At 35.6% G+C, this 17,159-nt stretch overlaps 1 protein-coding gene across 1 annotated transcript; it reads right to left on the reverse strand.

Moving 5' to 3' along the window:
• Positions 1-91: 91 nt before the first annotated feature.
• Positions 92-16,585, reverse strand: CENPL (centromere protein L). Its single transcript, XM_026001073.2, has 4 exons — positions 16,421-16,585; positions 11,941-12,192; positions 8,256-8,798; positions 92-5,039 (listed from the first exon to the last, which is right to left on the reverse strand). Exons 1-4 carry the CDS (start codon positions 16,583-16,585, stop codon positions 4,968-4,970), a joined length of 1,032 nt encoding a protein of 343 aa, XP_025856858.1. The 3' UTR covers positions 92-4,967.
• Between the last annotated feature and the right edge of the window lie 574 nt (positions 16,586-17,159).

Raw genomic sequence — 17,159 nt, forward strand, 5'->3', positions numbered from 1 at the left:
ATATAAAACTACATTCTCACTACTTCTGTCACTGTGGTAGAGATTCTAGCCAAGGCAATTTGGCAGGAAAAAGAAATAAAAGGCATCCAGATTGAAATTAAGTAAAACTCTTTATTCACAAACGATAATGAGTCTTTCAGAAAATCCTAAGGAATTCACTGGAAAAACTACTAGGATAAACAAGTTTGCCAGGATCACAAGATATAAGAGCAATATATACTCACAACAAACAATCCAAAAATGAAATTAAGAAAGCAATTCCAAAAGTATAAAAGTGCAAGCATATTTTTGAAAGGTGTATCTTCAAAAACTGAAAACGTAAAATTTTACTGTCACTATCTAGTATGGATGGTCATGTAACTCTACTCTGAAATTCCCTGGCTACTTACCTATCCAAAATAAAGTAACTTTCACTTATTTTGAAAAAATTTCTTTCCATCCTCAATACCATGAAATAAATACTTAGGAATAAATTTAACCCAAAAAGTGCAATATTTGTATGCTGAAAACTATAAAACACTGTTGAAGGAAATATTGAAATAAATAGAAATATATCCCGTGCTCATATATTAGACACTAAGTATTATTATGGTGGCAGTACTCCCTAAATTGATCTACAGATTGAACACAGGAACTATCAAAATCCCAGCTAATTTTTTTTTTAACAGAAATTGACTAGCTGATCCTATAATTATTTAAAAATGTAAAAGACCCATAATAACCAAAACAATCTTGGAAAAAAAGGAAAGGCTAGAAGACTCACACTCCCCAATTTCAAAATGCACTACAAAGCTACAGTAATCAAGACAGTGTGGTATTGGCATAAGGACTGACATCAATGAAACAGAATTAAGAGTCCAAAAATAAACATCTAGTGCCAAATGATTTTTAAGAAAGGTTGACAGGGGAAAACGGTCTTTTCAATAAATGGTACTAGAATAAATGAATATCCACATCCAAAAAGATGGATTTGGATGCTTACCTCAACCCATATATAAAAAACTCAAAATGGATTACAGACCTAGACTTAAAACTAAGATTATAAGATCCTTAGAAAAACATAAGAGTAATAACTCTTTGGGACCTCAGATTAAGTAATGATTTCTTAGACATAATATCAAAGGCATAAGAAATAAAATAATTGATAAACTGGACTTCCATCAAAATTAAAAACTTTTACATTTTGAAAATAAATCAGTTCACTCTGCTATTTCCAATTCAAATTTAACATTACATTGTTTCTACTTAGCGTTATTTTATTTTTATTTTTTTACATTTTTTAATTTAAATTCAATTTGCCAACATACAACACCTAGTGTCTACTTAGCTTTATTTTATAATTGTGTAGCTTTTCTCTTATGCTCCAACTTTTTTTTTTTTTAATTTTATTTTATTTATGATAGTCACAGAGAGAGAGAGAGAGAGAGGCAGAGACACAGGCAGAGGGAGAAGCAGGCTCCATGCACCGGGAGCCTGATGTGGGATTCGATCCCGGGTCTCCAGGATCGCGCCCTGGGCCAAAGGCAAGCGCCAAACCACTGCGCCACCCAGGGATCCCCATGCTCCAACTCTTGATTCATAACATTGTTTTAAGCTTTATCTTATTACAAACGATGGTAAAACAATACCAATTACAAGCAATACCAATAACAATGTAAATACAACGTACATTCCTTTGCCACTCTTCTTTTCCTAAGATAAAGCTGACAATGTACAGTCAAAATACTAGGATTTAAAGATACTAAAAATAATCCCTTGAGTGATTATCATATGAACTTAATATAGTTTTATGTTTTCAATTTTGAAGGATTGCTTTTTCTTTTTGATCCAATTTTGTTTTGTAATTATATAAAACACTTACATAACAAACTGTAAACAGGGGCATAAGTATTAACTTTTCATTCCTGTCCCCTGTACCCAGTTCCTTTCTTCCCCCAAATTAGTAACCACTTTTATTAGTTTTTGGTTTATCCTCCCATTGTTTTTTGGAAAGAATGGCATAAAGAAATACACATGCTCATATTTCACCCATTCCTTCCATAAAAGATAGCATACTATAGATACGCTGTCCACATATCGCTCTCTCAACAACATATCTTAGAGATCAAGATCACTTCATGGCAGTATTAGACATCTTTCTCAAACCTTTTTATAGTTACATAGCAGTAATTCACTGTACAGCAAACACCATAATTTATTCAAACAATCCCCCTTTGATAGGCATTTCGATTTTTTTGTCTTGCTACTACAAATACTATTGCAATAGACAGCCTTATACAAGCTTCATTTCTACTTTGCTGGTGAGTTTTGGAAATAGAATGCTAGAAGTGGGATTGCTGGTCAAAGGGTAAATCCTACATAATTTTGCTAGATATTGCTAATTTCTCCAGAGAGGTTGTACCATTTCTAACAATCTTTTAACTGTTTCCCTTTCACTCTTATCCACCTATAACTCATTCTCCCTCATATCTTAAGAAATACAGATTAGGTAGTATTACTCTCCTGCTTAAAACTTCAATGGCTTCCCACTCCATTTAGAATAAAATTCAGTCTTTTTACAGCATTGACAAAAACTTAAGATGATGTAGATCCTGCCTCCTTCTATCAGGATTAGGTTTGACTAATAACAAAATAACAATAGCTTACACAAAATGAAAAATTACTTCTCTGGGACACCTGGGTGGCTTAGTCAGTTAAGCACTAATCCTTGATTTCAGCTCAGGTCATAATCTCAGGGTTGTGAGAGCAAACCCCATGACAGGCTCCATGCTGGAGGTGCAGTCTGCTTAAGATTCTCTCTCTCTGCCCCTATATGCCTCCCTCTCAAAAAAAAAAAAGAAAGAAAAAAAAAAGAAAAAAAAAAGGTAGGTTACTTTGATACATAAGTCTAGAGGAAGACCACCCAAGGGTGGCAATGAGGTTCAGCTTCAAGAAATACTCAAGGCACAAACTCCTTCCAGACCATGCTCTACCACCCCTATGACCTGACCTGCATCCCCATGACCAAAAAGAATGGCTAGTCATTACATGTGTTTCAAGCAGAAAAGATGGAAGAAGAGTAAGAAAAAGGCAAAGGGTACATGCCTACTTTTTAAGGAAGATTCCTGGAAGCTCTACATGACCCTTCCATTCAGAGGCCATGGGTCAGAACTTAGTCATAGGACTATACCTAGCTCTGAGAAAGGCCCGTAAAGGTCTTTATTCCGGACAGCCACATGCCCAGTCAAAAACTGGGAGACATAACCAATGGAGTAAGTCTCTGCTGCATAATCTCTTCAATTTCATCTAATACTACTCCACCCTTACTCACTATGCTCCAGCCACACAGACTTCCTTTATTCCTCAAATAAGCCAAGTTCTTACCAATGTCAAGGCCTGTGATCTTATTTTACCTGCCTACCATACCCTTCCATGCATCTTCATATAGCTGTCATCATTCAGGACTCAGCTCAAATGTCACTTCCTCAGAGAGACCTTCTTTGATAACTGTATAAAGTCACCCCTTTCCATAATGTATTGCCTTATCTTCTTTATTGCCTCCCTCCACTAGAATATAATTCCACATGATAAGGATCTTTGTCTTCATTGATGTCCCTGTTACTCAGTACAATTCTAAATACACTGTAAGAGCTTAATATCAGTTAAATGAATGACTGTCTGACTCCAAAGCCCTTGCTTTTTCCACTCTCTCTGCTACTCGTGGTATATGTAAAATAATACCCCATTCCAGAAGTTAAACTTTTAGAATGACAGTCTACTGGGATGCCTGGGTGGCTCAATGGTTGAGCGTCTGCCTTTGGTTCAGGTCATGATCCCAGGGTCTGAGACCAAGTCCCACATCAGGCTCCCCACAGGAAGCTTGCTTCTCCCTCTGCCTATGTCTCTGCCTCTCTCTCTGTCTCTCTCATGAATAAATAAAATCTTTAAAAAAACAAGAAAAACTTTTTTTTAGAATGAAAGTCTATGAAAGTTATTTTCTTTTGGACAGGTTTTTAAAAACATCGTTTCTAAAGTAAAACAAAACCTCCCTATTCTCAATAAATTAAAAGAAGAAATTTAGATATAGCATCTTGGGCAAGTCTCCTAAATTGCTCAATCTCATAGTTTGCATCTATAAAATGGAAGAGTTGGTTAAAATGCATTCATTTAATCTAAAGTTATTTACCAAGCACTGTGTTAAAGCAAAATCAGGGATGTGAAAGTAAAAGATAATTTCTGCCCTCAAAAAAGGCTCACAGGTGCCTTTCAACTCCACTATTTGTATGATTCCAAATAATTGTTGGCTTGTAACATTTGTGCTAGAGACAAAGCCTACAATTTCTCATTCCTGAGACATTAATTAAAGATCTGTCACCATGACACTGTTAAACACACTGCTTCATTTTAAAAGTGAATATTTAATTCAACATTGCAACAATAATTGAAAAGTATTAAAAACAGAAGCATATTAGTGGCTTTAAGAAGTGTATATTAATCTCTAGTTTCCTTTGGAGAAGATTTTGATTGCCAACTGTCTACAGTGAAATCTACGAAAATGTCTTTAGAAAACAGAAATTCTCTCAGGATCCAACTCTCAAATGCTTAAAAGGAACTGAAGGTTTTAAAGACCCGAATCAGAAATACTCAATATTAGAGATTACTTATTTGAATCCTAAAATTTTGATATAAAAACATTACATATTTTTTTAGAAACATGGTCAAGAAAATAACTCAGCATTTTCTAGAGACTGGCATCCCAGATCAGCAGGACTATTATCAAGCACTTGGATGTGATTCATTCGCTACCACCTTCTTTGTTCTTCTAGATCCTTCCTGAATTCAATCTGGGCAATCCCAAAGGCACCGAGAGGAAACAGATGCAGACATAGATGCATATTTCTCCTGCAGGCCCCCTCAGTATAGCAATTAGGCAAATAATCAGTGAGAAAAAAGTATTATAATCCATCATTTATAGTCCCCACAAGACTTTAATCAATTTGAAAAATTGCCAGTTCTGTCAAGTATGCCAAGACTCCAATAAGGTATTTATGACACAGAATCTGAAAAAAAAAACACACACACAAAAAATAAACACTTAAAATTAGAATTATAACAAAGCAGTGTGATATTTAATAAACTCTGGGCTTATTTTAAATTCCCTATCTGCAAGCTAAGATGAACCCAAACCACTGCTGCTCTCAAATAGATTTTATTTAATGAAGACTACTAACTTTAATAAATATACAACTGTTAGTCAATGGCACTTAGAAATAATTAAAGTTCTTATTTATCCTGACTTCGTGGATGGACTATCTGCATAAGGAGTAAGGGGAGAAAGGGAATCCCTGAATCCCTTGGATTTATATACAATCTGAGTATGTACGTTATCTAGAAAGAGGTTCCAGAGCTTCCTTCTTCTCAAAGGAACTTATGATTCCAAAAGTATCTTATAGAAACTAAGCAGATGGCAGAAATCTGGTTAATACACTAATTCCAAACTTTAGAGAGGCAGTACACTGTTGCAGTTAAAAACATAAGCTTTTGAGTCAAATGACTGGTTTCAAATTCAAACTCCACTTAGTAGCTATGTGATCTCAGGGAACCTACTTATCCTCTGTGCTAGTTTCCTCTTTACAACCTATATAAATAGATTGTTGTGAAAAACTAAATGAGACAGTATATACAAAAAGCTTAATAATGCCTTGCACGATTAGTGCTTAATGAATGTTAGCTATCAAAAAAAAAAGTTTAAATGTTTGAATATCTGGGTGCCTCAGTTGGTTAAATATCTGCCTTAGGCTCAGGTCATGATCCAGAGTCCTAGGATCAAGCCCCGTATCTGGTAGCCTGCTTCTCCCTCTTCCTCTGCTGCTCCCCCTGCTTGTGCTCTCTTGTTCTCTGTTAAATAAGTGAATAAAATCTTTTTTAAAAAAATACTTTTAAAAAATAATAAAAAATAAAAATAAATTTTAAAATGTTAGCTCTCATCATAGCATTGTGTGAAGCTAAGAGTCAGTTACCATCTCACATCATTAAGAGAGGCTTAGTGGGATGCCTGGGTGATTCAGTTCACTTGATTTTGTGTCTTGATCATGATTTTGGCTCAGGTCATGATCTCAGGGTCACGGGATCAACCCCCCATACCAAGCCCCACATCAGGCTCCACGCTCAGCAGGGAGTCTGCTTGTCCCTCTCCCTTTGCTCCTCCCCCCACCTCCCCTTCACTCACTCTACCTCTAAAATAAATTAAAAAAAAAAAAAAAGAGGCTCTTAGATGTAGAATAGATGAGATAAAATGAATGTGTTTAAGAACCACTTTCATAGGGATCCCTGGGTGGCGCAGCGGTTTAGCGCCTGCCTTTGGCCCAGGGCGCATTCCTGGAGACCCAGGATCGAGTCCCACATCAGGCTCCCGGTGCATGGAGCCTGCTTCTCCCTCTGCCTGTGTCTCTGCCTCTCTCTCTCTCTCTGTGACTATCATAAATAAATAAAATTTAAAAAAAAAAAAAAAAAAGAACCACTTTCATATTCCTAAGACACATATATAGCAGTTTTTAAATGTAGCTTACTAATAGAGCATATGAAAACAAAATTTTAAAACATACAAGGACCGGGACAGGGACACCTGGGTGGCTCAGCAGTTGAGCATCTGCCTTGGGCTCAGGGCATGATCCCTGGATCCGGGATCAAGTCCCACATCAGGCTGCTTGCATGGAGCCTGCTTCTCCCGCTGTGTGTGTGTGTGTGTGTGTGTGTGTGTGTCTCATGAATAAATAAAAATCTTTAAAAATAAAAAATAAAAATAAAATATATAAGGACTTCATAAACACTGAATTCTGAAGTGCTAAAATGGAATTTTTTTCCTTTATAATATCAAAGAAACAAAGTATAGTATAATCTTTCAAATGTTTTACTACAAACCAAAGAAATAAGTTTAACATCATGACCCAGTACAAGCACATGTATACGCTTATTTTTATATTTTCTATTATATTTCTTTCATTTTTTAAAAGCTGGTCTCTTCCCATAAAAATTATTTTTTTTTAAAGATTTATTTATTCATGAGAGACAGACAGAGAGAGAGGCAGAGACACAAGCAGAGGGAGAAGTAGGCTCCTCACAGGGAGCCCGATGTGGGACTTGATCCTGGATCCTGGGATTACTCCCTGAACCAAAGGCAGATGCTCAACCACTGAGCCACCCAGTGTCCCTCAAAATTATTTTCCAACTTACTATTGCATTATGACTTTCAGTTTGAAAACACTAATATAGCACTTATAGAGTATGAGATTTTTGGAACCTAAGAGATAAGCGTTCAAATATTGACTCCTTCTCAATTAAGGTGTCTTAATTAAGGTTCACCTATCTTGGTCTGTATCCTTGTTTAAAAATAATGTGGAAAATGAAATAAAATAAAATAAAAAATAATAAAAATAATGTGGATAGGGACCCCTGGATGGCTCAGCGGTTAAGCTCTGCTTTCAGCTCAGGGCCTGATCCTGTTGTTCATGGATCGAGTCCCACATCGGGCTCCCTGAGGGGAGCCTGCCTCTCCCTCTGCCTATGTCCCTGCCTCTGTCTCTCTGTGCCTCTCATGAATAAATAAATGAAATCTTTAAAAATAATGATTTTTAAAAATAAAATAAAAATAAATTTAAAAAATAAAAATGTGAATAAAAACACCTACCCACAGCATTGCTCTAAAGATTAAAATTAAGGTGAATTAAACTCCTAGCACAGTGATAAGACCAATATTCACTGAGTGTTTATTGTGGCTATACTTTAATACATTTTAAATATATTAATATATCTTATTATATTTAGGTGCCTACTCTCAGTTTGATACTTCCTCTAACAAGTACTTGATAATGAGTAAAAAAATGTTAATTCTTTCTTTCCCAGGAGCCAGAAAAAAGCCTAACATATAAAGATGATATCTTATATACTTCTGGCTATAATTTTCTAACACACAAAGTCCTCTGTTGCTCCAGTAATTATTTCAAAGTTTAACAAAACAATTTTTAAAGTTTCAAAGTTACTACAAAATAATTCCTATTATTACCAAAGTCTCTAGCACACAGCATATAGTATTATAAAGCTGTATGTAGAGACTGAAGACTTTCTAGTAAATCATTTATAAAGCATATAATAAAATATCTCTACTGTCTCAAATTAGCAATCCATTGTGCTTCCTCAACGTGGAAAATACAAATGCCATACATTTTGAAACTATGTAACAAGGAAAAATTTACATAACTAGATTTGTTCAAACTAACCTTTATTTTTCCATCAGTATGTGCTGAAGCTACAGATGTGGAAACACGGACCAACCTTGTGGCTGATAAATGAATTTTGAAATGCCTATGGAAATGTGAGTATAGGCAGTCCATGAATAGGTCAACTTCTTCCTGAGTAACTTCCCCAGGTGTTTTGTGGACACTGTCCCACAAAGCTTTTGCATCCTCTGGATGTATGGCATAAGAAATGTCCAGACTTTGAGGGCTACAGGGTACAGACCAAAGAAATTCAGTAGCTGCCATATACTGGTCCATTTTGCATGCAGTCCACATAGCAGCCATCCAGGAAAGATTAAATGCATTGATTGCTAAGGGACTGAAATAACAATCAAAAGTTTTCTGAAACCAGGTTCCTACTATGGCTGTATTCGTTTCCGCTCCATTTGCAAGGAATAAGGGGACACAGGTAAAATCTTCTGAAACAGTCTCCAGAAGACTGTCTCCAAATATACAGCAGAACCAACCAGTCCACAACACTTTATGTTCTCTGTTCTCAGACGGCAATTGAGATTTTGACAGAATCTACAAAGGAAAAAAAAAGGTTCGTTAAGTTCAAAAGTACATTTACTCCTAAATTACATCTTCTCAAAATTAGTACATTGAAAAATAGAAACATATGTTGTGCTACTTGCCAAAAAAAGAAAAAAGAAAAAAAGAATAATCTCCCTAATCATTTGTAGGGTTTATCAAGTTAACTGACCTTTCTCCTAATAGTCTTATTAGGACATGGTATATGGCAAGATCTTGGTGCAGCCAAAATGCAATAAGGAATGCCAATATGGTATAACCAAGTATACTATCCTGAAAAAAAGAATCTCAAAATCTCAACTTGAGGAGGTACTGTAAAAAGTCACCAAATTCAATGTGCTTGAATCCCTTGTGCTTGAATCCTTCCATGAAGGAAGAATTCAGGATTTCCTAAAGCAGCTCTATCAACTTAAAAATGTTCTTTAATATGTTAGGTCCACAGTTTCCACCTGCAGGTCCTGTTTTTTCCTTATGTGCATGTAAAACAAATCAAATCTAATTTCTCTTCTACAGGAAAAGGTCTTCAAATATTTGATTATCCCTATCATATGTAATGCTTCAGGTTCAAAATCTCCGGTTTCTTCAACCATTCCTCCTATGACATATACAATATATCACTCTGAAAGCCTTCTGCCTGGGAGTCATTCATAAGTGAATATAATTACTTCAAAAAGATGATTAAAGGACTATGACCATCTTTAACCTAGATTATACTACTCTTAATATAATCTTAGATTGCAGTAGTTTTCTAATTTTTAGTTGACAGCTTTACATAAATTATCCCTATTCATCTTTGCTGTTAATAGGTAAATCTTGAGGTACCTGGGTGGCTCAGTCAATTAAGCAGCCAACTCTTAATTTTGCCTTAGGTCGTGATCTCAGGGTCCAGAGAATGAGCCCCACATCAGGCTCTGTGCTCAGTGGGCAGTCTGCTTGATATTCTCTCCTTCTCCCTCTGCCCCTCCCCTTGCTTATATGCTCTTTAAAATAAATAAATAAATAAATAAATCTTTAAAAAAAGAAAAAAGGTAAATCTCCCCCTAATATACAGAAATGGTATGTTTATTCCTATTTTAATCTCTTTCAATTTGACCCATTGCGCCAATCCATTCAGATTTTTTAAAATCTTGATTATGTCCTCCAGCAGACTGACTCTCTTAAACTTCAAATCTATAAACCATATGACAAACACACCTTCCAGATATTCACAGAAGTTTTAAAGTTTCACCAGTGAAGTTCACATCCCACTATCGTACCCCTTTAGAAATAATTATTTAAATTGTTGGTTTTAGCATATTTCTCCTTCTTGTTCAAGAGATTTTTTAAGAGACACAAAAGCCTTAAAGCTATCACACTTTAATAACCTAAAGGTCCTGTAATTCTGTGAAGAAATGAGATTTAATTTGGAAACTATTAGGACACTCTACTAAGAATTCAAGAGGTCATTTCTATTCCTCAAAAGAATATCTGCCTGTCGACATGCAAATCACATTACTTCTCTGGGCATCAACTCCTTCATTTGACAAAGACTGCTAATTGTCTATCCAGTACCTGTTTTTCCTTGCACAATAAAACTGTCCTTTTAATGAGGTGGCATAGTACCCACTGAAAAAGAAAAAAAAAAGCTTCTATCTATTAAACCCGAAGATAGACATTTAATTCACGGTTATTTAGGCTTTCTGTTTTATGCAGCTAAACCTAATCCTACGAATCTTGAAGATCCTTGTCAATACTATGATCTATACCGGGGGATAGCAAATTTTTTCTGTGAAGGTAAGATAGTAAATATTTTAGGCTTTGCAAGCCCTATGATCTCTGTAGCAAATTTCCTGTTGTAACACAAAAGCAGCTATAGACAATATGTAAACAAATGAAAGCAGTACTATTCCAATAAAATCTTATTTAGAAAAACAGCAACAAAAACAAAAACAGATTTGGCCTACAGGACAGTTTGCTGACCCCTGATGTATACAAATAAACAAAATTAGGCCTTTTTGACTGTTTCAGATTTAATTTATGACTAAGACAAGTTTACTCAGAAGAAACAGAAGTACCAGGCATAAATCCAGTTTCTTAATAAATCCAAAGATAGTCATATTACTTTTAAATATTACACATAGAAAGGAATGTTGCAAATTCTAAGAGTAACTTGGCATGATATATCACATTATATGACAATAGGTTATACACATAAATATATATATATATCTTTTTTTTGCTAAAATCCACCTCTAAGAATTTAAATTTAGTCCATAGAATTATACAGATATACTTACAAAAATGCAGCATTCTTAATGACATGAAGAGTTATCTACAACATTATTTTTTTAAAAAGGCCATATGCAAAACTATGCACAATCCAATCCCAGTTTTAGTAGATCCAGATAACCAGACAGATATATCTACGTTCATGAGAGATATTGATCTGTAGATTTAATAATCATTGTCTAGTTTTTTTTGTGGTTTTTTGTTTTTTGTTTTTAAAGATCTTATTTATTTATTCATGAGAGACAGAGAGGCAGAGACACAGGCAGAGGGAGAAGCAGGTTCCATGCAGGGAGCCTGATGTGGGACTCCATCCCGGGACTTCAGGATCACGCCCTGGGCTGAAGGCAGGCACCAAACCAATGAGCCACCCAGGGATCCCCCTTTTTGTCTAGTTTTGGTATTGGGTAATGCTGGCCTCACAGAATTAAGTTAGGAAGTGTTCCCTCTGGCTCCAGACTCTGAAGAGACTGGTGAGAATTGAAACAATTTCTTCCTTAAATGTTTGGCAGAATTCACCAGTGAACCTCTCTGGGCCTGGTGCTTTCTATTTTGGAAAGTATTGACTCAATTTCTTTAATAAATTGAAGCTTCCTCAGGTTGTCTATTGCCAAACATATATATACCAAAATGTTAAACTGTTTCCTTTGTATTCAATTTTCTTTGTATTTCCAAAGTTTTCTAAAATAAACATGACTATAATGTAATTGGAAAAAAACTTTTTAAGTTGGCCATATCTAATTACTATAATTTGGTCAAACAAGACATATAATAGATTATAAATCACAAGCACAAAAATTTTTTTAAATGGTAAGAAAATACCACAATTTCTAAACCAAGACAGTGCAGATTCTTTTCCCCTGTAACATACCTGGACAAGAAATGCTTCAGGGTCTCTTTGTGTTCCTTTCATTCCTAGGAGAGTGGAGAAAGTCACTTTGATGTTGAAGTCTTCTCCCACTTCCACAGCAAGCCCTTTTTGCTTTTCAGCAGCAATAAATGCACTCAGAAGACTAGCATACTCTTTGAGATTAGTATAGGAGAATTTATATAGGGGAGTTAAACTATATAAAGTCCATTGTTTATGCAGAAGGAATGCAACTTTTTGAGGATCATTATCTTCCTACAGAAAAAAGACAAAAAAAAAGTTTAAATTCTCACTTACTAATATTTCCTAATTCTTAATCACAGTATTTTAAATATTTAATACAAATCTACTATTAGGTCAACTAATATTCGACAAAGCAGGAAAGACTATCCACTGGAAAAAGGACAGTCTCTTCAATAAATGGTGCTGGGAAAATTGGACAGCCATGTGCAGAAGAATGAAACTACACCATTCTCTTATACCATACACAAAGATAAACTCGAAATGGATGAAAGATCTAAATGTGAGACAAGAATCCACCAAAATCCTAGAGGAGAACACAGGCAACACCCTTTTTGAACTTGGCCACGGCAATTTCTTGCAAGATACATCTATGAAGGCAAGGGAAACAAAAGCAAAAATGAACTATTGGGACTTCGTCAAGATAAAAAGCTTCTGCACAGCAAAAGAAACAGTCAACAAAACTAAAAGATAACCTACAGAATGGGAGAAAATATTTGCAAATGGCATATCAGATAAAGGGCTAGTATCCAAGATCTATAAAGAACTTATTAAACTCAACAGCAAAGAAACAAACAATCCAATCATGAAATGGGCAAAAGACACGAACAGAAATTTCACCAAAGAAGATACAGACATGGGCAACAAGCACATGAAAAAATGTTCCGCATCACTTGCCATCACAGAAATACAAATCAAAACCACAATGAGATACCACCTCACACCAGTGAGGATGGTGAAAATTAACAAGACGGAAAACAACAAATGTTGGAGAGGATGTAGAGAAAGGGGAACCCTCTTACCCTATGACCCAGCAATTGCACTACTGGGGATTTACCTCAAAGATAAAGATGCAGTGAAAAGCCGAGAAACCTGCACCCCAATGTTTATAGCAGCAATGTCCACAATAGCGAAACTGTGGAAGGAGCCTCAGTGTCCATCAAAAGATGAATGGATAAAGAAGATGTGGTCTATATATACAATGGAATACTACTCAGCTATTAGAAACAACGAATACCCATCATTTGCTTCGACATGGATGGAACTAGAGGGTATTATGCTGAGTGAAGTAACTCAATCAGAAAAGGACAAACATTATATGGTTTCACTCATACGGGGAATATAAAAAATAGTGAAAGGGATTATAGGGGAAAGGAGAGAAAACGAGTGGGAAAAATCAGAGAGGGTGACAGAACATGAGAGACTCCTAATTCTGGGAAGTGAACAAGGAGTAGTGGAAGGGGAGGTGGGCAGGAGGTTGGGGTGACTGGGTGACAGGCACTGACAAGGGCATTTGACGGGATGAGCACTGGGTGATATACTATATGTTGGCAAATTGAACTCCAATAAAAAAAAATACAAAAAACAAATCTACTACTAGATACCTGATCTTTACACTGCAGCCAAAGTAGCCTGTAGGGCCCTGAAGATCCCTGAACAAGCCTTTTCATTTGCAGTACCTTCACCTCAGAATACTCTTCCCACATGAAGAACATGGAATGTTCCTTTCCTTCATTCACATCTGTCCAAATGTCACTCAAGCAAGCCACCCTAATTTTGTCTCACTCCAATTTTGTCACTTTATATTTCCTTAACATGCTTTTTTTCCCCTCACAGCATTTATTACTATATGACATATTTCTGATTTTTACTGTCTTCCTTGCTAGAGTAGGATTGTGATGAGAACAGGGATTTTGTCTATTTTATTAAGTACTATATCTCTAACATCTAGAACATTGCCATCTAGAACAGCTGTTCAATAAATACTTATTGGATGAACATTTATATCTTACTTTTAGAAATTGAAAATTATAGATTTTGAAAATAGTAACTATTCCTGGAACATCTAATTTGATTAGTTTTAATTATGTAATTTTTCTTAAATGTTTGGCAGTAAATACACTCTATGATACAATGTCAATATCAAGAGATTAAATAAAAAGATACTTGGAGGATGCCTGGGTGGCTCAGTGGTTGAGTGTCTGCCTTTGGCTCAGGGCATGATTCCGGGGTCTGGGAATCAAGTCCCGCATCAGGCTCCCTGCAAGGACCCTGCTTCTCCCTCTGCCTGTCTTCCTCTCTCTCCTTGTGACTGTCATGAATAAATAAAATCTTAAAAAAAAAAAAAAATAAATAAAGCCACTTCCTCTATATTGGCCCCATGGCATTATTGAAGAGCTTCACATACACCCCTGTACAGGTTCCTACTTTTATCCTGAATTGAATTTTTCTATAAAATCCATACTTTACGACATAGTCTTACAGCTCCAACTATCTTTTGGAACTTTCATTACAGTTGTCTATTTGATAAATATTTGTTCTGACTAGAGTGTTCATGGCAACTTTTACAAAACTGGTATAAAAAGTTATAAACTTTTTTCATTATGATCAAAGGATACAAGAAAATTGTATCATAGAGATAAGGAAATAGACATTGTATTCTTTAATTTACATATAAGTTCTGTTTTATAGTTAGAAACTATCACTTTCATTACCAGCACTAGTAATCTAAGAAACTTTTCAGAAAGAAACAAAAATTTTTCCATATCTCAAAAGATACAAGGCACAAAATATTGACAAGAAAACAAGATGACAGGGAAGTATGGGTGACTGATCAGCCAGTCTCCTTGCTATGTTTCTAAAACCACACATCAAGGATGCCTGGGTGGCTCAACGGTTGAGCAACTTTGGAATCAGAGCATGATCCCAGGTCCGGGGATTGAGTTCTGCATCAGACTTCCTGCAGGGAGCCTTCTCTCTCTGCCTGTGTCTCTGCCTCTCTTTCTCTCTCTCGTGAATAAATAAAATTTTAAAATAAATAAATAAATATTAAAAAATAAAACCACACGTCAAACTTGCATGACTAGGGTTTTATTTCAAGTTCTGGTAAAATCACAAATAACTAATATGATAAACTTTCAGAGTTGTTTATGAATAATCAAAACAGAGACTATTGCCAGCAGACAAATCTGAGACAATATAAACACCAAAATAATTTAGTAATGATTCAGAAAAATTTGAAAAACAAAAATTCATTAAATCTGATAGATGGATAGATATATAAATAAATAAATAAATAAATAAACAAATAAACAAATAAATAAATAAATAAAATTGTGGAGAAATAAGAAGGGTTTACAATAGAATCCCAAAGGCTGGCTGGTAAATATGAAACAAATGGAGTTTGAAAATCATTATACCGTGAATATCATGATAAAGATAGAATCAGGCAAAAATTATCCATGGATAGTAAGTATTAGGGGAAATTCTGATGAGGAACAGAATATTTACATTATCCTAAAGTGTATCCCAGACTGCTTATCAGATGCAGAGATGAATAAAACAGTAATCTCTGGGAAACATCTTGACAGGATAATCAAAATTGATACTACCTATGTACTACCAGATGTTATTCCCCAAGAACAACACAATAGCCTCTATGCTATATTCCATCCCAATACATAACATCAATCTAACCATGAGGAAATATCAGACAAACACAAAATGAAAAATATTCTATTTAAAAAGGAAAAGGGGGGATCCCTGGGTGGCGCAGCGGTTTAGTGCCTGCCTTTGTCCCAGGGCGCGATCCTGGAGACCCGGGATCGAGTCCCACGTCGGGCTCCCGGGGCATGGAGCCTGCTTCTCTTCTGCCTGTGTCTCTGCCTCTCTCTCTCTCTCTGTGACTATCATAAATAAATAAAAAATAAATAAATAAAATAAATAAATAAATAAATAAATAAATAAATAAATAAATAAATAATAAATAAAAAGGAAAAGGGGGCAGCCCTGGTGGCTCAGCGGTTTAGCACCGCCTTCAGCCCAGGGTGTGATCCTGGAGACCCAGGATCAAGTCCCACATCAGGCTCCCTGCATGGAGCCTGCTTCTCCCTCTGCCTGTGTCTCTGCCTCTCTCTGTGTGTCTCTCATGAATAAATAAATAAAATCTTTAAAAAAATAAAAATAAAAAATAAAAAGGAAAAGGAGGAAACTACATTCTTCAAAACATCAATGTCATAAAAGACAAAAAAATACCGTGGAAATGCCCCAGATTAATGGAAGTTAAGGACATAAGAGGGGCGGTATTGATAGTGTGAATAATTGCTTGTTTTTGCTATTTCTCTTTTATTTTATTACCTGAGAGATTAAGAAGATACTAAAAATACTATTAAAAAGTAACAAAAATCAAAATGTTTTGCCCTCAGATATTCTCAATTATTGAGAATGAACATAAAAGGCATACCTGTAATTGTGAACACTGAGGAATTTTCCTTCGAGGTGGAGTTGGGACAAACGAAGTCTGCTTCCTGACTGATTCTAATCGTTTCTGCAAAGGGGTGGCACCTATAAAGTAATCTTTAAGCCTTGAGGATGCAATGTGCTGAGGAGCTGACTCATAAGAATCCATGGTCTACATAAAAAGAAATAAAACTAAAAGTTAACTAAAAAGTTAATTCATGCTCACAGTTTCACTGGTTCTTGTCCTTACTATAAAGGAATTTGGTAATCCATTCTTCAGCAATGACACTTTATTACTAGTCACCCTGGGCAAAAAACTTTACAGTGATGAGAAAAATTCTACTTTTCTGCTATTTAAGATCTTTCATAATTCAGCTTGCCCTTACCCTACTTGTCCTAGATAAGTAGCTCTCCTTGATCATCTAGTCTGTATCACTCTTTTTGGCCCATATTCTTGTCTTCGTGTTTTTGCCTATCAATCATGTTCCTCATCTGAAGTATCCTTTTCCCATCCCACCTCCTTTAGGACCATGCTTGAATCTGATCTCTTTTCAAGTAGTAGGGTTTTGTTAATCTTTTTTCCCCAGAATACCTATTTTATACACTTCTGTCTGTATCAGTAGCTCATTCCTAGAAGCAATGTGTATGGGGGGCATGGCTGTATGTGTATAGAATGAGATCTCTTCCCCAGACTAAAACACTTTGACTGAAACCATGCTTTATATATCTCTTGTATAATTACC

This window comes from Vulpes vulpes, chromosome 13, assembly GCF_048418805.1.
Source record: "Vulpes vulpes isolate BD-2025 chromosome 13, VulVul3, whole genome shotgun sequence".
Classification (NCBI taxonomy): domain Eukaryota; kingdom Metazoa; phylum Chordata; class Mammalia; order Carnivora; family Canidae; genus Vulpes; species Vulpes vulpes.